The sequence below is a fragment of the Barbus barbus genome, assembly GCF_936440315.1.
Source record: "Barbus barbus genome assembly, chromosome: 19".
In the NCBI taxonomy this organism is placed as follows: domain Eukaryota; kingdom Metazoa; phylum Chordata; class Actinopteri; order Cypriniformes; family Cyprinidae; genus Barbus; species Barbus barbus.
Genome location: NC_136747.1, coordinates 2,076,711 through 2,100,363, shown reverse-complemented (window position 1 = coordinate 2,100,363; position 23,653 = coordinate 2,076,711). Strand labels below are relative to the sequence as shown.

General features: G+C 38.5%; 1 protein-coding gene across 1 annotated transcript in view; it reads left to right on the top strand.

Annotated features, from left to right (window-relative positions):
- The window catches only part of LOC306885543 (retinoic acid receptor beta-like), a gene marked incomplete at both ends in the record, with an annotated part of 167,119 nt that extends 144,484 nt beyond the window's left edge, over positions 1 to 22,635 (top strand). The window contains 5 exons of the mRNA XM_079442143.1: positions 6,564 to 6,724; positions 16,059 to 16,235; positions 20,206 to 20,410; positions 21,527 to 21,685; positions 22,421 to 22,635. Of these exons, the coding sequence (XP_079298269.1) occupies positions 6,564 to 6,724; positions 16,059 to 16,235; positions 20,206 to 20,410; positions 21,527 to 21,685; positions 22,421 to 22,635 (917 nt within the window). The remainder of the gene's footprint in view (positions 1 to 6,563; positions 6,725 to 16,058; positions 16,236 to 20,205; positions 20,411 to 21,526; positions 21,686 to 22,420) is intronic.
- Positions 22,636 to 23,653: the final 1,018 nt, after the last annotated feature.

The following is a 23,653-nucleotide window of genomic DNA, read 5'->3' as shown; positions in this document are numbered from 1 at the left end:
TCGTTTATTTTAATTATTGTAATTTCAAACGAAGCTGTTACAGCGCTTTTCTGATTCTTGATTTCTGTGCAGAGCTTTTGTGTTGGAGCAGATGACAGCGGTATTTGTGGGGAAAAAAAAGGTTAACACAAATATAAAGTCTGACTGCAGCAATGAGGGACGTGATGGACAGCAGAGACAGGTGAAGGTGGACACGGTGGTCTTCATCAGAATAAAGCTGCAGAACTGGCTCGGCTGTGTTGAGATGCAGTAGGATGTGGGTTCACTGCCTGTAAATACATGATTGTTAGAACAATTATGTTTGAATAAAGCTTTTTAATTTGTTGTTGACTTGTTTATTTATTGTTATGTTTACTTTTATTTACATTTTACTCATTTGTTCATGTTTCCTGTTGTCAGTAAATAAAATATAATTGTTTCATTAACATATGCATTAATTCATGACTTGACTGAAAATTGAGATGTATTCACCTTGGCTGCATTTGTCTAGTGTACAGTCATACATAGCTATGGCATATGAAAAAGAAAATTACATTTAGCTTGTTTTACTAAAAAATATAATTAATTATTGGTCAGCATTTATCTTCATTATTGTTCATAAGTGTTGGGCAACCAATGCATTCTGAAAGAATCTTAATTTCTAAGTAGTAATACATTTTTCGAGTAAAATCAACAATCCTCTCCAAAGGTAAGATCTTTGAGCAGCTGATGGACACCTCCTTTGTGCAGAAATTACAAATATGGAGGAAAACATACTAGGTAGGGTTGTGGATTTATTGATGCTTTGAGATGTTTGTGCTAGGGTGACCACCTGGCTATTGCTCTGTTGCAGGACGGCCGACGTGATTTTGCGGGACACAAGGGAGAGATAACTTACTATATTATTCCATGTAAATAAATTATGATTTTAAACAACGTCTTCTTGCAGTGATTATAACATGCTTTAAATCGCTAATAAACATAATAAAAAGTCGATGGCACTGTGAAGTCGTGAACGTACGTCACTCAGTTTGGCACAGGTGCTATTGTACTAGACCTAGTCAATCTAAATATAAAGTGAAAATAAAAATAATCTAAGCCTTAAAATCACATTTCCAAATAAGCACATAAATTCCATTAAGCCCCTAACGTTAGCTGTCTGACATTTTATTTGACCACTGTTTTGATAAAACACTGTTGCAGTGTCCATAATTTATGTCAGGAGTACAAAATAATAAATCTGTATGTGTCATGTTTGAAATAGAAATTCTCGACGCTTTCATATTCATACATCAGCAGCGGTTTATTTGTTTCCATAGCTTCACTGAAAAGCATCAATAAGGGTTTATAGTCCAAAGATGCATATACACGGAGAAATATATATATATTTACTCATGTTGACTTAATATTTCTTCAGACAGAATCACAATTTCTATTGATTGCCCACTGATTTAGGCGATTTCAATTAGCATCATCAGCACTGGCGCTACTCTCACGCTGCCCATGTTCAGTGTTTTCTAATTATTTTTATTATTATTTTATTTATTTTTTTATTTTGGAATTATAATTTAAAGGAATATGAAAAACAGACAAAATTGAAATGCGGGACACTGCTTGTGACTCGCGGGACGCGGGACAAAGCATTCAATTTCAGGACTGTCCTGCAAAATGCAGGATGGGTGGTCACCCTAGTTTGTGCGCCTGTCGCTCTTATTTTATTTTTATTATTATTTATTATTACTGCAGAATATACAAGCACAGGGAAAGATGGTAGTAGCTTTAACAATGAACAATCATAATGACACACAAAAAAAGAAAACAACTAATTGGTTTGCGTACATCATAGTATGAGATTATATACACAGGGACAAAAAGATTAAATAGCTTTGAATAATCATAAAATTAATATAATCATAATGCATTAAAATTACATTTGTTTTTGTTATAAGCCTCAGGGATGAAACGAGACGGACATACAACAAGAAAAAGAGGAAAACAAATGAGATTTAAGCCAGTTTTGCATGTGGATGAACGATTTTGGTTTTTCGTAATAAAAAATAATTTCTTAAAGGATGAAACTGTAGGGTTATATTAGTTGAGTTAAAAATATAAAAACTTAAATCAACCCAAAATTAGTTGGTTATACTACAATCATAAGGGCAGCTGTTTCTTGAACAAGACCAAAAATGAGCACATTTCATCAGCATCAAAATATTTACAGATAGATGAATTAAACCTGTCGCTCATATCTTTTGTTTTTGCACTTGTTATAACGTCATAGATCACATGATAATGTAAACATGTGATCTATTTCATACTCAACGAGATTTGGCTGTAGAGTACGTACTCTTTTAGCGCTCGTTAAGTAAGTACTTCTTGAAAATAAGTACCTACTCACTGAGTAGGCGGTTTTGGATGCAGCCTAAGACTATGTGCCATATTTCTAGAGAGAAGAGCGGCACCACCCCAGGAGGGATGAAGACCATCTCTTTTCAACAGGTCAGGTCTGCCCCAAAAAATTGTCCAATTGTCTATAAAGTCTATGTTATTCTGTGGCCACCACTTAGACATCCAGCTACTGAGTGACGACAGTCTGCTATGAATCTCATCGCCATGGTAAGCAGGGAGCGGGCCATAGCATATTACAGTGTCTGACATCGTACTTGCAAGTTCACACACCTCTTTAACATTATTTTTAGTGATCTCCGACTGGCGAAGTCGAACATCATTAGCGCCGACGTGAATAACAATCTTACTGAATTTACGTTTAGCATTAGCCAGCACTTTTAAATTTGCCAAGAGCTCTGGCTCCCGGTAAACATTGGACTATGGTGGCTGTTGTCTCTATTTTCATGTTCTGTACAATAGAATCGCCAATTACTAGAGCACTTTCATCAGGTCTCTCAATGGGTGCCTCACTGAGTGGGGAGAACCTGTTTGATGTTCTGATCGGAACGGAAGAGCGGTGTTTTGACCCACGACTTGGCCACCTTACAGTCACCCAGTTGCCCTGCTGCATGGGCTCTAATGCCAGAACCGAACAATGTACAGGACTCCCTGAGTTAGTCACATCCAAAGCAGTATCTACAGCCCTCACATTCTTACTGTCCTCAACTAAAGTTTGGATGTGTGTCTCTAATTCAGAAACCTTCTCTGTCAGCCTAACAATTTCCCTGCATTTATCACATGTGAAGGAATAGGCGCGAATAGAAATGCAAATGGAACTGTGAGTAGCAAGCTAACCAGCTGATGCGCTGCACTCGCGCTGCACTCGCGCTGCACTCGCAGTTTTAAAAAGCGAACGATCAAATTATTTAGATTAGCTTGATAGATAATACCAGAAATATGGTGGGAATTAAGTAATATATTATCACTTTAAACAACAGAGAGTGAAAGTAAGGTAAAGATTCAATAAAAAAGTGGAGCTACAAACGCAAACCTCTCAACAGCACAACAGACAGGAACAGACTGAAGTCACAGATGGAAACCTCTGCTTCAGCCAGAACTGGATGGGCCACATGTGAAGTCGGCCCACTGAAGTACTGGCAAAGCTGCTGCCATAAGCCTTGAGCGGGTGGACGGTCTCTTCCTTGAAGGAGGCCGTGCGGCACTGAATAATCATAGCCCGTTCCGCTGAGACAGTTGCTGTCATCTGCACTGAGTCAATAGCTGTCCCCAGGGTCGACACTCGTCGGCTGGGTGACAGTATGCTCTTGGCAGAGTTGACCCTGAGCCCCAGGCAATTTAAGTGACTGAGGAGGAGGGTTTCGTGCAATGTTGAAACTGCCTCTGACTGGGCCAGAATGGGCCAGTCGTCAAGGTAGTTGAGGATGCAAATTCCCATCTGTCATAGTGGGGAAAGAGCTGCATCCATGCATCGCGTAAAAGTGCGGTGAGCCAGTGACAGCCCAGATGGGAGGACCTTGTACTGATATGCCACCCCTTCGAATGCGAATCTCAAGAATCATCTGTGATAGGGGGCTACCTGGATGTGAAAGTATGCGTCTTTCAGATCCTGTGACATGAACCAGTCCCCTGGGCATATTTGCGAGAGGATCTGTTCAATCTGATCATCCTGAATTACCTTTTTAACAGGGCGTGATTCAGGAGTCTTAAGATCTAGAATAGGTCGCAGGCCACCGTCTTTTTTGGGGACGAGGAAGCAGCGGCTGTAGAAACCTGACTCGCTCTGGGCTGGAGGAACGATTTCTATGGCTCCTTTTACCAGCAGATTCATCACCTCTGCGCACAGGACTTGAGCATCCTCGCTGCACACTGTGGTGGCGACCACACTGCGCAAGCGTGGTGGTCTTCGAGGGAATTGGAGTGAATAACCTTGTCTTATCGTAGCCATTACCCATCCTGACACACCAGGGATGGCCTGCCAGGCCTCGGCCCACGTGGCAAGAGGTTGAATCGGCTCGAAAGACTGGCTGCATAAGGGCAGGACACTTATGGTAGGCAGAAGAGGATATTTGCTCTCTTTTTGAAAATGTATGTGTTTTAGGATGCCCGGGCGCTAGAGCGGGCCCGTGGGGAACCAATAACACACTTTCCTCTGCATCCAGCGCTGAGCGGGGTGACAAGGGACACATTAGAGGCTGCTTGAGAGGTGGTCTGGTGGTAGCGAGACTCGGGCCCCTCTTTCTGCCTGGATAATCAGGAGGACTTCTGAAGCGCCGGATCCAAGTCGATCTTGGGCCGGGGTCCTTGGCGCTTCGGGAAGGAGTAGCGTCTTGCCGAGCGGGAACGTTCTCTAATCTGCCGATCCTTAGGAGGTCGGGGTTCGGGAGAGGCCGACATTGGCTTGGCAGGCTGCTGAGTTGGCACAGGCTTGGGGCGACTAGAAGCAGCAGAAGAACTGGAGCGTTTCAGGAGGAAGTGTCGCATTGCTTGAGACGACTTCTGAACCTTCGTAAATCGCTCCGCAAAGCCCTCCACAGCTGGCCCGAACAGGCTGTTCGACGAAAGCGGAGCGTCGAGGAAGGGAATTATATCCACCTCTTTCATCTCCGTCAACGTGAGCCAAAGGTGGCGTTTCAACTACCAGGCTGGACATTGACTGTCTGATGGCCTGGGCGGTGGCGCACAGGGCCAGGTCCGTCGTGCTCCTCGGGTCCCTGAGTGAAGCTGCATCGAGACCGGCCTCCTTGCTGGCGAGCATCTTGGCCTGGAAGACGTGGAGCACAGCCATAGAGTGCAGCGCCAAAGCCGCTTGTCCAGCCACCTCTGTAGGCACATCCAGCAATATAGCCGTGGGCGGGCAGAGATGTGCGGCCACAGACTCATCCAGAGGGGGCAGGTGCTCGTATCCCTTTTCTTCAGCGCCGTCAATGGAGGTGAGGGCGGAGGAAGCAGAAGGTCGAATGCGAGACGAGTAGGGTGCGCGTCACGATTTAGTGAGCTTGTCGTAGACTTCGGGAAAGAATCCTCTTTCTGCGGTGATGGCGAGGCATGCAGGCACTGAGCCGGCGTGAGCTCGTTCGTCTCCGGCCGCTTGAATCGGCCTCCCAGGGACCTGCGAAGAAGAAACAGGAGGGCGCGAGGGGCGGAGTCGCTTTTTGAAAAGAAAGCTATCCGTGAGGGCAAAGAGACTGAAACTCTCGCAATGAGAGTAGTCAGCGCGACTGTCATCAGCATGCAGGGGAGTCCTGCACATCTTACAATGACGGCGCGGCATTTGCAACAACTATGACCCTTTTATGAGGCTCTTTTAGATCGTCGCCAGATGGCGGCAGGGGATAGACCGGGAACTGTGAGCTGAGCGCTGCAAAAGGTCCAATCCGGCTGCTGAGGCGTTTCAACGGCGAATCTCTGCGTCAGCGAAGAGTCAGTGAGGAAGAATCTTCGTCGCTGAAAAGAAGAAATCTGAGATGCGGTGGCAAAGCGGGTGATTATATAGCCAGAGACCCCGACCCCTATGGCGGTGGCCGCCGCCGAGCCATTGGTTCGATTTTATAGCACTGCACGAACCAATGGACGTGCAGTTTCACTGCGTGATTGAAAAGGCTTCAGTTGAAGAGGAAAAAATAGTTTTTCCTATACAAGCATCTTACGATGCAGTACGAGTGGAATATCGAAAGGGAACTCTTAACTCTTAGTTAAACTGTGTCAGAACAAATTCATCTTGATAATGTCAGATTGTTGTCAGATTGAATGTCAGAACTTTGATAGAAAGGTATGTCATGAATTAGGTTGAATAGCTGTCAGCTGTTAACACAATTAGATAATACCACTTTAGGTAAACCAATTACCAAGCGATGCTTGACTTTGTTCAGTCTGTGATGTAAAAAGTTTGCATTAGCAATTAAATAAAAACACTTAAGCAAAACATGGTCAGGTCTGAATAAGTTTCGTCCCAAATTTTTATAAATTTTACTACTCACTGTATGAAGATTTTTGGGGTATAATATGTATAATATTTTGGTTTTAATATAATAAAAAAAAACATCTGAATTATAAATGGTGTCTGAATAATTTTTGGTTCGACTTTGTATATGTATATATGAATGAATATTATCACTAAAATATAAACGGACCAGAAAGTATGAGTGACCTCCCTAGATTTTGTTTTGCATTCTCAGCTGTCCGGAATGACAGGAATAAGAAGAAAAAGGAGATTCCAAAGCAGGAGTTGGCCGAGAGTTATGAGCTGACAGCAGAACTAGAGACCATCATCGAGAAGATACGGAAAGCTCACCAAGAGACGTTTCCCTCACTCTGCCAGCTGGGCAAGTACACCACGGTGAGTCTCTCTCACTCACTCACTTAAAAAAACTCCCCGAGATGTATTTCAGTGCTAAAGTCACACTATCATGAGGGTCAGGGTCAAAGGGGACGTGATAAGCACACACGGATCTCATATACTATAATGGTTTTATTATGAATAATGCAGAGGGGTGCTGGAATTGACAAAATAATGCAAAGAAAAATAGGAGTATGTAAGGAGAAGAAACGTCAACAAATATTTATAAAAATATATAGCATTTACATATATTCGAACTTAGTATTGACTACATACGACAAATATACTATGAGCAGCAAAACATAGAAATGTTTTACAATAATTATTGGTGACAGTATTTTCTAGTCTTCCACCATGTAATATTTCAAATATCAAAATATTTTAAATGTTGCAGGATTGTTTTGATAGAGAAATGTCATGGGTTATTTACCCACCCCCACCCCATTTCACTGTGATTTATCACATGTATTATTAAAAAAACCTCATTAATCTCTCATTACACTCGTGGGAACTTTATATTTTAATTCAGACTGACATGTAGATCCTGTCTCAGATAGCTCTGCAAAGTCCCTGACATGTAAACACTAGATGTAGGGGAGTGTTGTCTGGATGACAGCCGCTCCAGATGAGATTTTATTATGATTTTATTGACAGCGAGTGTATGCTCCATGTGGAGATAGCTGACAGCTGCAGTGTGTGTAAATATAGCATTAGTTCAGTGTAAGGTGACTCAGACTGACGTGACTGCTCCATTAACTGAGCTCTGAATGGGAGTTCAGCGGCTGCAGTGGATTGTGGGTAATCATGGTTTGTGTTCACATACACAAACACTCGTCTTTTAATAACAGGTTGTTCTGAATGCTGTTGTGGCTTTCATTGTTGATTTAATTCTCAGCAAAGGGCACTATTTGTGCTAGAAATCCAGTACTTTTCTATTAGCTGTGTTTCTTATTAAATTTCCATTTAGGATTGTTTTGTAATAAATCAGTTGAAAGTCAGTGCAAAAATGCCTAATCCCTGGACACATTATTTACTGTACACATACATTTTAGTGCAGCTCAACTCGATTCCTAACACACATACTGAAAAAGACGTATCTTCAGAGCGCTGTTAGACACTTATTAGTGCATTAAATACAACTTGAAAATATGTTACATTAACAGTCAAATCTATCCAATAATAGTGTAGGTCCAGTAACCTCTCATGAATACACAAATCTCATGACTTGAAAGTTATGTCAAATAATAGGAATAAAATTCTCCCAGTGTCGTGTGGTGGTGTTTTAAAATGAAGAGGCAGTTTATGTATATATTATTATTATTATTATAATTAATATTAATATTACATTTTGTAGTGTTTTTGTGCATTTTCTTTACATTTATTCCAAATTAATAACTAAAGGCGGTAACAATCTGAACAATATTTTGGAAACACTTTACAATAAGGTTTCATTAGTTAACATTAGTTAACTACTTTAGTTGCATAAACTAAGAATTAACAATACTTCTACAGCATTTAACGTTAGTAATCTTGGTTAATATTAATTTCAACATTTACTAATGCATTATTCAAATCAAAAGTTGTGTTTGTTAACATTAGTTAACGCACTGTGAATTAACATTAACTAACAATGAATGAGCAACTGTATTTTTATTACCTAACGTTAACAAAGTTTAATAAATACTGTAGCTAATGTTCATTGTTTGTTCATGTTAATTAACACTAACTAATGTTAACAAATGACACATTATTGTAAAGTGTTACCAATATTTGTTATTTGTGGACTGATGTTCAGCTGTTCATTTTAATAGTCAACTTATTTTCAGGTCATCGTCATCAAAACAGTTACAGACACGAAGCTGAATGCTCACTAAAAATGCATTTATCACATTTTTAAGGCCATTGCAAGTTTTATTTTGACGTGACACAAAGCAGTAATATCTAAGCGGGTGAGTTGTTTACTTACTTTAGAATTAGTCAATAACGCCATTTATTTTCTTCATTCAAGCCGAGAGTTGGCACGAAGACAAGAGGCGGGATTTATGGCATGAACCAATCACATCCAATCATAACCGATCATATCCAGTTATAGAGCGATGGAGGCATTGCCTCTTTTCATGTGACTTTCCTCCATTCATTCTCAATTAGCCCCCAGTAAAGTCGTGTCACGCTAAGGGGTCTCTGTTTAAAATGAATGGGCTTAGGGGAGGCAAGCCTCCGCTGTAATTTTAGCTGTGGGTGTCGCTGTTGGACGCTGTTACTTTATAAAAACGAGTGACGTTTATCATTTTAATGTCATATTTAGTAATATTTGCCTTGTTTTATTTTTGTAATATCTATTTTCTCATCCAATTTTTTGAGGAGACACTGCCTCTCTCGCCTCCTCGGAGGAAACGCCTCTGATTTCACTCTACACACACCACAAAAAGTTGTGACCTGCGATTGTTACCTTAGAGAGCTATTTCTACCTGATTTCAACTGAGCTTTTCTGCACAGCCCTTATAGGAAATTAGCGTGCAATGTAGGTTGCCCTGAAAAATTCACACATTTGCTGCTGCACATCAGAAACTGCAACGCAGCTCTCATTTTAATTCATAGTTTACACTCATTCACTCACAATCACTGTTGCTTTGTTATTTTAGATATTTATCTACAGTAAAATATCCTGCTGTCATCTGGCTAACGTTATCCAGAAGCACATGGATTGATAGCAACTTAACATCTAACTGGTTTTAATCTAGTCAAAATATTATTTAATATTGCTTAATCAACCTAAATATATACGTAATTAGATGTCCTGTCCTGTACATAACAGAACAAGTCTGGCACAAATGTATTTCATGTTACATGTATAATGTAAGTTATGAAGTATGAGGGATTGGGGGATGCTTTTCTGTGCAATTTGTCAAAAAGTGGTGGTGACACGTCCCACATGCAAATGACACCCATGTACTCTACAAAAAAAAAATGTCCTTGTATTTATAATTCAGTATTATTGTTTCAATTGTAATTCATTTACAGAAGTTGTATAATAAAAAATAATAATTGTATGAATTATACAAGGCATATTTGCTATGTGGAAACTATGAATGGAACATTTAACATTTATTTTTTTAAATTGACCGTAGTTTTGACAAACTTTTATTTAAAGCCCCGCCCATATCTGTTTTTCTTTGAATACAGACACAGATACAAATACAATTGGCATTGCTACAGATACAGATATTGGCTTCACTACACACCTCTAGTATGTGATATAGTTATGATGATATGGTGAGAAACGTTGAAGCCGAACTGCTGTCAGCAGGGATTTGAATCTGAGAAAAAAGGTCAGTGGGGAAACATCACAGAACAGCAGGACTGTAACTGGAGTGATGAGTGTTGGTTGTACAGTCAGGTGAAGAGCGAGATCTACACACACACACACACACACACACACAGGCAAAAGAGTAAATGCTGTTGGTCCAAGAATAAAAACGCTGGTTATGTAAGTAACTGAATTCTGCAGGCAGGTCCTTGCATGGATATGGATAGTTATAATGAGTATCTGTTACTTAAGTCTGGTATGCTGAGAGCATACAAAAACAAAGTAAGTCAAGCAGTAATGGTGGCCAAATTATGATAAATATACACCACAGTGGCTCAGCACTCAGCCTTTTTCTTGTCTTGCACATTCTGGACGACAGAAAACTCTGACAAACGTGCATAATTCACTGAACGAGACGCAGCTACATTGACTCGGTAGAGCCATGAAAAAATGCAAGGGAAGCCTAAGCAGCAGCTGATCAAGTATCTGCAAAAATGAGACTCCTCTAAAAGTCAGCAAAAATAAGGAGACAATAGAGTTAGACCTCCAGGTAAAAGACAATTAGCACTTTAGCATTAACCCTAACATTGCATAGGAAAAATAATGGGGTGAAAATCTCTATCCTTTTTTGAAACGCTTACCTGAATAAAAGCTGAATAAAACCCAGCCCTCTGACAATGTTCTCTAACAATGAACATATCTCCTGAGAAAGAGCTTCAGAAGAGATTGCATCCCTGATTCCAGAAAACTTTCTGGTGGCATCCTAACTGCAGGGTATATATTGGGTGAAGTGGGCCACTTTTTGCCAGGCTGTGGCTCTCCAGGACCGGAGTTCACCACCCCTGGTATATACCAATAAACAATCTGAGATCATGCACTGCAGATAAATGTGTATATAAATATATACACTGCCGTTTAAAAGTTTGGGATCAGTAAGGTTTGTAATGTCTCTTCTGCTCATCATTTATTTAAAATAAAAACCTTTGTAACAATATGCAATACTGTTCAAAAATTTGGGGTCAGTAATTTTTTTCTTTTTTAAAAGTGAATGCTTTTATTCAGCAAGGATGTGTTAAATTGATACAAAGTGATAATAAAGATTATATTGTTCGAAAAGATTTATATTTTGAATAAATGCTGTTCTTTTTAACTTTTTATTCATCAAAAACAATCCTGAAAACATATCACAGGTTCCAAAAAATATATAAAGCAGCACAACTGTTTCCAACATTGATGATAAATCAGGATATTATTATGATTTCTGAAGGATCATGTGACACTGAAGACTGGTGTAATGATGCTGAAAATTCAGCTTTGCATTACAGGAATAAATTACATTTTAAAGTATATTAAAATAGAAAATAAGAATACAATATTACTGTTTTTTCTGTATTTTTGATCCAATAAATACAGCATTGATGAGCAGAAGAGACTTATTTAAAAAACATTAAAACTTGTACTGATCCCAAACTTGCAACAAATAGGATGGCAATATTGTATTGTTTTACAGTCATGCCAATAAAGCAATTTTTGAATTGGATGCTCCTCTCATGTGTCCTTTTTAACTCCAGATTCAACTTCATGCCTCGCCTTCCTTTCTATCCCACCGGTCCGCTTTATCTAGCACATTCAGCCAAAGTGGGCCATCAATATTTAACCACCTTACGAGAAAAAAAATAATAAATTTGCATTTTAATCCATGTTAACTGCAGTAACAAGTACTACTATTGTCAGAATAATATTTGTTTACATTTAGTGAGCAAGCTTATAAATTAGAAATGAAAATCTGAACATGAAAGGACTAGCTACCACCTTTCATGATGAGGGAGTCCTTCTTTGAGGTGTAGCCACAATCACCAGGGTCATATAGCATCAGCCAAAACTATTTTATAATTTAAAGAAAGAGTGTCCCTTTTTTTTTTTTTATTAAACGTCATTGATATGCTCTGAAAGTGTAAACCCATTGAGCACAGTACAATCAAGCTTAAATGGCCCACTTTACCTGAATTCACCCGACTTGCTTCTCAAGGGTCTCATACTGTGGCTATCCAATAATTTATATGTTCTGTTAAGAATCGTCCTCCTGCTAGTTGAAACACCTCTGGTTCTGGATTAGTGCTTGCAATTTTTGCCTGATGATAACATGGACAGAAAATCCTATAGACCTACTATGAAGGAGAGGGACCCAATCAGAACTCCATAGCAGTGGAATAAAGGCCACTTAGAATACTTTAGCAACCATCCCAGAATTGTGGTGATGTGTTTTGTTCGGTCCAGCACCACTCTTATGAAAATGAACATATGGGTACATTTATTTTAGACACTTCCAAAACTGTTGCAACAGAGATGGAAATAAAAATGTTAAATACATGAATTATGTTTCCATCTTTGTTGCCACAGTTTTGGAAGTGCCTTCTTCTGTTCTAAAGAAGGGGGTGTCCCAATACTTTTGTCCATAAAGTGTATGTACAAGTCATTAGTGTTTGATTATGAGTTTTTGGCTCAAGGTCTGCATATAAAGTCAAAGCAGAGGTTTCTGCAGACCAGTCAAGTTCTTCCACACCAACTCAGTCAATCATTTCTTTTTGAACCTTGCCTTATACACAGAGACACTGTCATGTTAGAATAGAAAAGGGTTCTGTCCAAACTGTTTCTATAAAATTAGAAGCACACAATTCCCTAGAATATCATTATATGCTTAAACATTAAAATTTGTACTCATGGAAATTGCTAAAGTATTCAAACCTGTTCATTAGAAGGGGGTGCCAATACTTTTGTCAATATAGAGTATGTATGTTCAGGGCTTGACATTAACACCCGCCAACCCTCCAAATGCGGGTGGATTTCAGCAGTGGTGTCTAACACAGTCACTCCCACTTTGGTGGGCAGAATTTTATATACTTTAACAGAGCTCAACATTAATGACAAGTGGTTTTTTGAAGGGGCAAGTGAAAGAGAAATCCGGTGAAATATTAGACATTTGTTTTATGCAAGAGTTCAAACGAGTAGTTAATATTAAGTGGCCTACATTTTAAACAATGTTGTCAATGTTGACTGTGTTTGCTCGATTTGGTTAACAAAAACAGTTCCAAACAAAGATCACAGCACAGCTGCGCATCTCTGAGCAACACACCTTTCCTTATTGAAAGATTCAGCGTTTTTGAATGAATTGAGTCAATGATTCAATTACCCAAATATAAAGACAGGCACTTGCTTCATTCTTGAATGAATCAGCCATCTGAACGAATCGTTTAAATGAATGACTCAATGGCTCACTCATTAAGACTGACACGTGCTGCCACCTACTGGTGGTTTATTTTCAAATGTAAAAGTAGTATCTCATTGCATTTTTTTTTCTAAAATTTCATATTTGTATATTAAAAAATGACTTGGGCTCATAATAACATTTACGCAGATGTAACTGCATTGTTAATGCATTTCAGCATCATTAAACTGTCTAATTATAATAACTGAAATTATTAATAAAATGTAAGAATTTGATATGAAAGATGACACAAACATTTAATAAGGTTAAGAATAAAACTACAATTTAAGTAAATTTCAGTATGCAGTAACTTTAATCATAAAAAACGTAATTTCCCAGCAACAAAATTTAATGAAAAAAAAAAAAAGTTAATGTCGAGCCCTGCGTATGTTAGCTTAGGGGTTCATTTCTGCTGGCATGATTTTCTGTCATTTTGCATTGATAAAAGCTATAGATGTTTATATCTTTCCTTGTCTCACTTACTCCCAAAAAAGCACAGATATGTCACGCTTAGCGATGGTGTTTGCCTGAACAGCAGCGAGTGTTTAAACATGGCTTTAATCTGGATCAGGGCTAATTATCCTCGCTCTCAGCCTGAGAGAAGTTCCTCATTATTAAATACGATTGGTTCCCGACATGCTTTTTGTAAGCAACAGAAAAGAAGCCACACTTTCTCAGATTAGGTTAAAGCTCCAATTATGCCATAAAATATTCAAATCTCGTCCTTCAGTGATTGAGGAGTTCACAGGCGGGTGAGAGAGATATAGCTGCGCTTCCGTCCTACAATGAATAATGCTTTATTGACAGTGATGGTTATGAGAAATGACCCTGGCAGCTTTAAAGATCAAATAAAACAGTGCTGATATGTGGCCTTCGGTTCAAGGAGGTGGTTTTGAGATGACTGGATATTAGCTGCATAGGCAGCATGTGCTCTTTTACATCATTGTTAGCACTGTTTGTGTGATCGATGCCGATGCACTCGTTCTAACATCGCCAGCTTATTTTCTAATGTCGCAAGTTGTCTAATTTGTTAGGATAAATGTTGCTAAATGAAATTAGAATTCCCTGGCCACTTCCTTGTTTGGCTCTATTGAATTATGACCGTGTGGTAATTGACTGAGATTGGAAGCAGTGTCGTCTTTGCCCCGGGGAGGAAGAAGACAAGTAGGTTTAATATCAAAGTCTGGCCGCTTGTCTTTCTGCTGTTAGTTTGCCAATCATTGGTGAGGTCTCTCAGCGAAATGTGCCGCCACTCTCTTAGAGGGATTTAATGGCAGCTGTGATATGCTTCTCTCTGAAGCAGAGATCATATTTACTGATCTGAGCCCGAGACAATAGATCCACGCAGAGCATCTCACAGCCTGCGGCTTTCAGTCCAGAGCACAGGAAACCATAACTCTTCGATGAATAAGGCTAGTGACAGAATCGAACCCGGGGCCAGTGGGAATGATCCTGGCTATTTCTTTTTGGGATATCTCAGAATTGACAGAAAGCGATACTTTTAAACGTCACATGATTTTTCAAATATATTTAAAATGCTAGTTTATGTGCAAGTTTTTCTCAATCGATTTGACACAGTTCTCCAAACTCTGCAAACTCTCCAAACTAATTGTTTACACATTTATCACAATTGCTTTAGAGTAATAATAAAAGGGAAAGTATACAAAGAGCAAGAATGAATTTTCCAAAAAATTAATTTAAAACATAAATAAAAGTATGTCACATTTGAAGAAAAACTTTTTTTGTTGTCTTTGATATGCATGAACATTTGAATAAAATTCAATTCAAATAATATTCCTTCCACATTTGCATTTACTCTAAATGTAGGCTACTATAAGATTGGAAATGTATTTTATTGTCCCTGAAATACATTTTGCAAAACATTTTGATATATGAGGGTTGAAACTAAATATTTTCGGTAACACTTTAGAATAGGGAACACTTATTCACTAGTAACTACAACTTTTCCCTCAATAAATTCCTCATTTGCTGCTTATTAATAGTTAGTAAGGTAGTTGTTAAGTTTAGGTATTGGGTAGGATTAGGGATGTAGAATAAGACATTAATATGTGCTTAATTACTACTAATAAATGGCTAATATGCTAGTAATATGCATTCTTATAAGCAACTAGTTAAGAGACCCTAAAATAAAGTGTTACAGTGTTTTCTATTTCAAAAATATATTTAATTGAGCTTCACTATTTGCCATATATTTAAAATGCATTTTGGTCACAAAAAATAAATAAATAAAAAATATATATTGCAGCATGGAACATTTCTCACCACAATTCTCGTTATTGTTATTTAATAAAGTGTTTTATTTTCCTCTACTATTACTTTTAGTAATAATAAGATTGCAAGCAATAAGTGTTTAAGTGCTCATATAGAGCACAAGAGCATTATTCCTCCGTCTCTGTTTCTGTTGATGTTACTGCTGTGTGAACATGGGAGGTCTGGAGAAGTGAGACTGCTGATCTGAAACAGATGGGCTGTTTAATGTAAACTCTTGGAAAACAAACACATTAGCATCAGCTGCTCTCAAAGCAGACGCTCCTCAGAGTCAGTCGTGCCTCACTCATTCTGTAGCTCATCTTAGAGTATTGAGTATATTTTGAGTATTTTAGGTCTTAGCCAAAGACACTAACAACCACAACCCATAAACATGTATGCTTTGAAGTGATGCATGTTAGACAGAAGATTTTGTTTTAACTCTATTGCTGTGTGTGTGTGTGTGTGTGTGTGTGTGTGTGTGTCTTCTGCAGAACTCCAGTGCGGATCACCGCGTGCGTCTGGACCTGGGTCTCTGGGACAAGTTCAGTGAACTGGCCACTAAGTGCATTATTAAAATCGTGGAGTTTGCCAAACGAGTTCCTGGTTTCACTGGACTCACTATCGCCGATCAGATCACACTGCTCAAAGCCGCCTGCCTCGACATATTGGTATGTGCATGTGTGTGTGTGTGTGTGTATGTGTGTGTGTGTGTGTGTGTGCATGTGTGTGTGTGTGTGTGTGTGTGTGTGTGTGTGTGTGTGTGTGTGTGTGTGTGTGTGCATGTGTGTGCGTGTGTGTGTGTGTGTGTGTGTGTGTGTGTGTGTGTGTGTATGTGTGCGCGTTTATGTGGTTTATGAGGACACAAATTTGTATAATGACGTGGGTATGACAGAGGTATTACAATATGAAGGTGGTTTATGAGGACACTGCCTATGTCCCCGTAATTCAAAAGGCTTAAAAAACATACTAAATGGTGTTTTTTTGAAAATCTAAAAATGCACAAAGTCTCCTGTGAGGGCTAAGTTTAGGTGTAGGGTTGGTGTAGGGCAATAGCACACACAGTTTGTTCAGTATAAAAACCATTACGCCTATGGAGAGTCCCCATAAACCACAAAAACCAACATGTGTGCGTGTGTGCATGTGTGTGTGCGCTTGACTATCATGACTGTCATGCAACCAAACTGTTTTATACACAACTATGGCATAAAACAGAACTTGACTGTTTATTTTAAATATAATACATATTAAATACTATATTTACATTTTAAGTGTGTTATTTATACCTGAATATTTACAAGCTGTTTTGTAAAAATAAATAACTAAAATGAAATAAAAAGCAAACAATGAAGAATGTGTAGCAGGATTAAAGCTTAAGATCTAGCCTAATTTAAGCTATCACTCAGCAGGGGCTAGTTTGAATGCTTAAATATTCTGATAAACCTTTCTTTAATTACTTCCTGTAAAATTTAAATGTAACTATTTGCTTGAGGTTTTTTTTCTTGAATGGGAGAATTTAATGAATAAGTAAACACCTGTAATTGAATGTTTGGATTTGTTTCCTGTCATATTAGAGAACAGGCTTCAGATATGATTTATACTTTTGTAAAGGTGGCAAACTGAACATGAACAGAACTATTGTAGCATTTGTCATCTAATGCAGGGTTTCTCAACTACTAGTGCTTTTCTGTCTTGAGAACAAATGACTAATTAGAACTGTACATTTGCAATGCTTGAGACAACAGTGGCCTCTATCGTCTTGTTAATATCCCCAGGCTTACCTAATTGGCCATAAGAGTCCAATCTGTCCAATCATATGCCTCTTTTTGCAGAGTCTATTAACATAGCATTGCTGTATGTGCCTGTGACCCAAAATTATGTTTAAAAAATGTACCCTTTTTTTGAAAGAAAGCATGCAGTCAGAAACTGCTTCTTCAAAGACAGCAAAATACTGCAAGTAAAACTCTATAGGCTTTATTAAGTATAGTTTTACTGTTACACCTTGGAATCTCAATCCTTTTTCAATAGATGATAGTGATGCAGATGTTGTACTTCCTGTTTATTCATTTATTTTGCTGTTTAGCAAAACAATCAGGATTTCCTTCAGTTACTGCAATGAAAACAAAAAGCAGGAACAGACTGATCTGCTTAAATGAACTATGTTGGCAATGGATGACTCCTATTGAAAATAGTGGGTTGCAAAAAATGTGACTTATCTAATGAATATTTAACAAGTAAGAGGATGAAGCGTTCTTGTGAAGAGTTTGTTGTCACTGGTTGTCTTGTAAGATTAGTTTAGATGAGTTGGTGATGTCGGACTGTTTGATGAATTGTTTTCTATTAGGCTAATTCATAAATGAAAGGTACAGTTTGAGCTCAGATCATGTTTCTCATAGGTTTGTTGATGCAGTGTTTCAGTAGGTCAGTCTGCTCATGTTTTGTCCTGTAATAACATGATGTGCAGTAATATTTCAGCTCTTGGTTTCTCAGTAAACGTCCACGGTTACACTGTACTTTGTATTCACTGTGTAGAGAGACATTTCTTTGTTTGTTGTTTGTGTGAGAGCCGAGTTGTCTTTCCTGCAGTAATGAGACAGAACGAGAGCGGTCGACACTCGGCGAGCAGGAGATGAGAGAGAGAGAGAGAAAATAGATAGACCAACAACCGAGTGATAGACCTTCATCTAATACAAACAATTAGTTCCCACATGTGTCACGGAAAACAGGATTTTCTTGATTCATAGGAGTTTGATGTACAAGGAAAACATATACTGCTCACATAAACACTGCAGTTTTGCCATTCTTGTCTCTCGTATCATTCACGCCATCTTTATCTCACACAATACATTACACATATACATATACAACAACATACTCTAAATAATTCCAACTAAATATTTCCTGTCCTTTTTATTTATTTATTTGTAATAATTGTTGTGGAAATGAAACAGACTGAACAAATATCTGTGTAAATAGTTTTAATGTTTTTGGTGCATAAAACCTTGACTAGCATTATAGGTGAACATCAGTGAAAAACAAACTTATACAGTATATATAAAGACAGTGAAGTCTTATACTTTGTCTGTCTGTCTGTCTCAAACACACACACACACACACAATCACTTATTCCAGCTCCAAAGGTATGAGTGTGTGTCCTGTGATAGCAACTCACCGTTATGTTATATAGAGTTTGTGTTGAGGAGGAGGATCAAACACGCCTCTGTGTGTGTGTGTGTGTGTGTGTGTGTGTGTAGTGTAGAGAGAGAGCAGCCTGCTGTCTGCAGCAGTCATGTTTTATTCTGTTTCATCTTCTTGACAGTGCCGCCAATCACTGTCAGCAAGCCACAGTTTGTGCTGTAGAACCACACACACACACACACACACACACACACACACACTATACACTCTTATTATACATATACACACGCAGAAGTAAATTGTATTGCTCAGGTGTTGTTGTTTCACAGCCGAGGTGATTTAATGGAGTTCTCAGTTATGTTTCCTGTAACTTTATGTCAGATGTTTCTCGTATAATTCCTTAAGAACAATAAAAAGTCAATTGTTTGAGTTCATATTGAGATCTCTGACTTTTACAGACTTGACATTGTTGAGACTCCGTGAGGTTGTCATGAATTACTTGTAAGCACTGCCCTATGTCTGTTTTTGCCATGCAAAACGTAGCAATAAACACATTGATAATAATGCACCATAAAAATATTTAATCGACACAAAGTCATTTTTACAAAGCAAATCAAGAAGTAAATTACTCACCCACAGACATCTGTTGGCCATTATTGTAGTTAAATGCACAATGGAAGATGCACAAACACTATAATCTCACTCAAAATGGATGATTAAGCATTTTATGCTCTGAAAAGAATGTGAGTTTAATAAAATTTTGATGTAAATGGTCCTCCTCCAGACATAAATGTAGGTCCGAAGCACTGCATCAGCATGTTCATCTTTTTTTTTTTTTATTAGGTCCAGATTTCTTAGCAGCCAGTTGACTTAAAAACAGAGAATATTAATTTATGCCACAAAACAAGCAAGCTAGTATACCATTGGCTAGTCGCCACAAAAATGCATGTTCCTGTGCAAATGCTTTCCATTTGAATATTGTTTGGAGCATAACATTTGGGCAGGATGTGGCATGCTATTTCTTGTTATTATGATATAATTATATTATGATAATTATATTATGATATATTCACAAAATAATCAACAAATTATTTCATAAGCAGGTTGCATCCAAAAGTGGAAGTACTACAGATTTACATTTCCAGCAGCACCAAACTGCATCACCAAGAGTGTGTTCAACTTTGTGCTGCTGCTTCAACCCAGCTGCAAAGACTTCAAAATGTCTACAAAAAGACAAAGAAACATTTAGCCCACTGTATAATAAAAGCAGAGCTGTATATCATGTATTAGCACTCAGCCTTTGTGGCCGTTGCTTTTCATCACAAACATTTCCGTCTCTTATACTCATGTCTGTATACACACATTCAGCTTTCAGTGTCTCAGAAAGGTGTTAGGGTTAGGCTCATCTTGGGTCAGTTTCCTAATTATTTGTCATACAGAGAAGTGAAGCTGATCTATAATAGGCTGGTCTATTGTTACAGTGATTTGATGCTTACTCTCTAGATACTGCGTATCTGCACACGTTACACCCCTGACCAGGACACAATGACGTTCTCTGACGGTCTCACGCTGAACCGCACACAGATGCACAACGCTGGCTTCGGCCCGCTGACAGAACTGGTGTTCACCTTCGCCAACCAGCTCCTGCCCATCGAGATGGACGACACGGAGACGGGACTGCTGTCTGCCATCTGCCTCATCTCTGGAGGTGATGCTCCTGCACACACCACTACAGATAGGCCTAATCGACTTATCGCACAATATACAGTATGTACATGACCTCAGTCATTTTTGGTGACGCAATATATCGCCCATTATATATTTCACCATGTTTTTTGCATTCCACTTGCAGTCTTTTGCAGTTGCTAGTACATAACATGGTGTAGTCCTAGTTCAAATTTAAAAAATGCTTCTACAAAAAAAGTTTCATCTTCAGATATGGCCTTGTTTAGGGATCCGTGTCTTTGTGCATACGGACATCTGACTGCTAAGTAGGCATTGTGTACAGTCAGGGAAAAGTCTGTAGATGGAAAAATCTTCCTCTTTACTACTAGTTTTAACATGAAATAAACATGAATGAACATCTCATGTAATTGCTCAATCAGCATTTCAACTGCGTAAAGACGTCAATAAAACACAGTAGCATTTCATTTACCTCAGGCAAGTCCTCAGTGTCTACAACTCGTTAGTTCACCAGAGAAATTAAGAGCATTTGGCGGAATATTAGACTGTATACTCATTATATTTTACTTAACCGGTGAGTGATGTCTTAATTATTTAATGCATGTTTAAATAAATCTGTTATGAAACAGGTTATGACAGGCACTGTGTAAATTAATATATTTCAACAACGAATAAAAACTGTATAACTTAGAAGTTAATTTAAAAACTGCATTATGTGCAGTTTACATGTTTGCATGTTTGGGGTTGTTAACCTTATAGTAATGTAAAAGGGCTCCCTATAGTTTAGAGCATAAGCTGAGGGGTAGATTTTTATCCCTAAGAAAATGTTAATTATAATTGAATTTATTTAAAGAGAGAGCGATTTGTTTAATTTATAAAAAAAATGCAATTTTATATTTAGTTTTTAGCGAAATCATACCGAACCGTAACGTCAAAACCGAGGTACGTCCCAAACCATCATGTTTGTGTACCGTTACACCCCTAGCAGAAAGTGAGAGTGATAACACTGCCCTTCATCGCTTCATCACTGAGCATGGCACATTTAGAGGGTTCATATTCTGTTCAACAGCACTCTGAGGGCTGGACTGTTTGTGATATCTTATTAATTTATAATGTCTCTGATCATGTGCTGTCTCTGTAGATCGTCAGGATTTGGAAGAGCCTTCAAAAGTGGACCAGCTCCAGGAGCCCCTGCTAGAGGCTCTGAAAATCTACGTGCGAAAGCGCAGACCCAGCAAACCACACATGTTCCCCAAGACCCTGATGAAGATCACAGACCTGCGCAGTATCAGTGCTAAAGGTCAGCATGAACGCTGATTCTTCATCAGGTCAACACTGAGGCGTAGTAACTTCAGGATCTTCAGTGACCGCTGAACTTTCAAAGTACTGTAACTGGCATAGACATTAAAGGACCAGCATCCCTCGAATCCTAAGATGTGTTTTATAAAATACGGGAGAATGGCTGATTAAAATTGGGGTGATTCTTAATCCCTGACCCCCAGTCCTAAATATGTTGTGACAGTATAGTTGTTTCCAGCATGTAACACTATTATGTCATTTAATTACAAAACAAATGTAATTGTAATCAGTTAAATTACAGTTACTTGTGAAATGTTAACGATTACAAAGGGAGTTACTTCTGTTTTTTGTTTTTTCACACACACTCCTACAAATTATTTCAAAAGATTGTTTTGTTTACCCATTGGCAGATTATTTTGCTTGTTCTAAGCAAAACCTCACTTAATTTTGACATTTTTTTTCTGAAAAGAAGACAATAATGTCTAGAAAATCCTTCTTGATTTAAGATTTTTTTCCTGGAAACAAGTAAGAAAAGCATTTTTTGCAGTGTTAGCACCTGTTTGACTTCTATTTGCTAACATTTTTTAAAACTAATATTACAGCAAAACAGGATTGAACACAAAATTGCAGGGATCCTACATAAATACATGTTAGAGAGTGATATTTAAATTTGTCAACAAAAAAAAAGATTGCCTACAGCAAAACAGATGGAGCTGACAGTGACTGTCTCCTGCAGGTGCAGAGCGAGTGATCTCTCTGAAGATGGAGATCCCTGGATCAATGCCTCCTCTCATCCAGGAGATGCTGGAGAACTCGGAGGGTCAGGATGGACAGAGCTCCTCAGAGCGGAGCGGCTCGAACAAAAACAGCAGCAGCTCCACGGAGCCCAAAGCCTCGGCCCCCTCCCCGGAGCCCACAGACGGGGCCACCTCCTCCAGCGAGGAGCCCTAGAGCCCAAGCGGCTCGTGAAACCTCAGACTGAGAGACTGGACCTCTCCAGTGAGCTGGATTTCTGCTTTAAGAACAGACGACGGCTGGTGTATAATCAAAACAGCTTGGAAGACTCACACACCCTGCAGTTCGTATGTGTGTGTCCCACCCGTGACAGATGTGAAGCTCCTCAGGTCTCCTGTATGGATTTCTTCATGTGCATGATAAGCTGTTGCTTTTTATTCATTTCCACACTTTCTCTTTCATTCAAGCGTATGCATTCATTGTACATATCATTGACGCATTTCTATGACGCATTTGTTGGTGCTTTTTACATTGTCTAACATGCTCATTTATAAATGAGCCGAAGTCCTTTAAAATACACTTATATAGAAGGTTTTTGCAAACAGACTGTATGGAACTCTAATGTTTTACATTGGTTTGTATATTTAAAGCTGTTTCAATTCAGATTTGTTTTTAAATCAATCTCTATGTAGGGTGTGGTGATCAGTAATCTGATTTCAGGCCTTCATATGGAAGAAGGCTTTAGAAATTGACTTCAGCCACTCTCTGTCAACTCACCCTCATGTTGCTCTAGAACTGTATGCTCAACTCCACAAATATACACTGCCGTTCAAACGTTTGGGATCAGTAAGACTTTATATGTTTTTTAATGAAGTTTATTATGCTCATCAAGGCTGTATCTATTTGATCAAAACTTAAAAAAAAAAATTGTGAAATATTTTGTTGCAATTTAAAATAACAGTTCTCTATTTTAATATACTTTAAAATATAAATTATTGCTGTGATCAGAGCTGAATTTTCAGCATCCTTCCTCCAGTCTTCAGTGTCACATGATCTTCAGAAATCATAATAATATACTGATTTATTACCAGTTTTAAAACTCTTGTGCTGCTTAATATTTTTTGGGAACCTGTGATACTTTCTTCAGGGTCTTTTGATAAAATAAAAAGTTAAAAAGAACCGAGTTTATTCTAAATAAAAAAAATTTGTATACACTGCTATTCAAAAGTTTGGG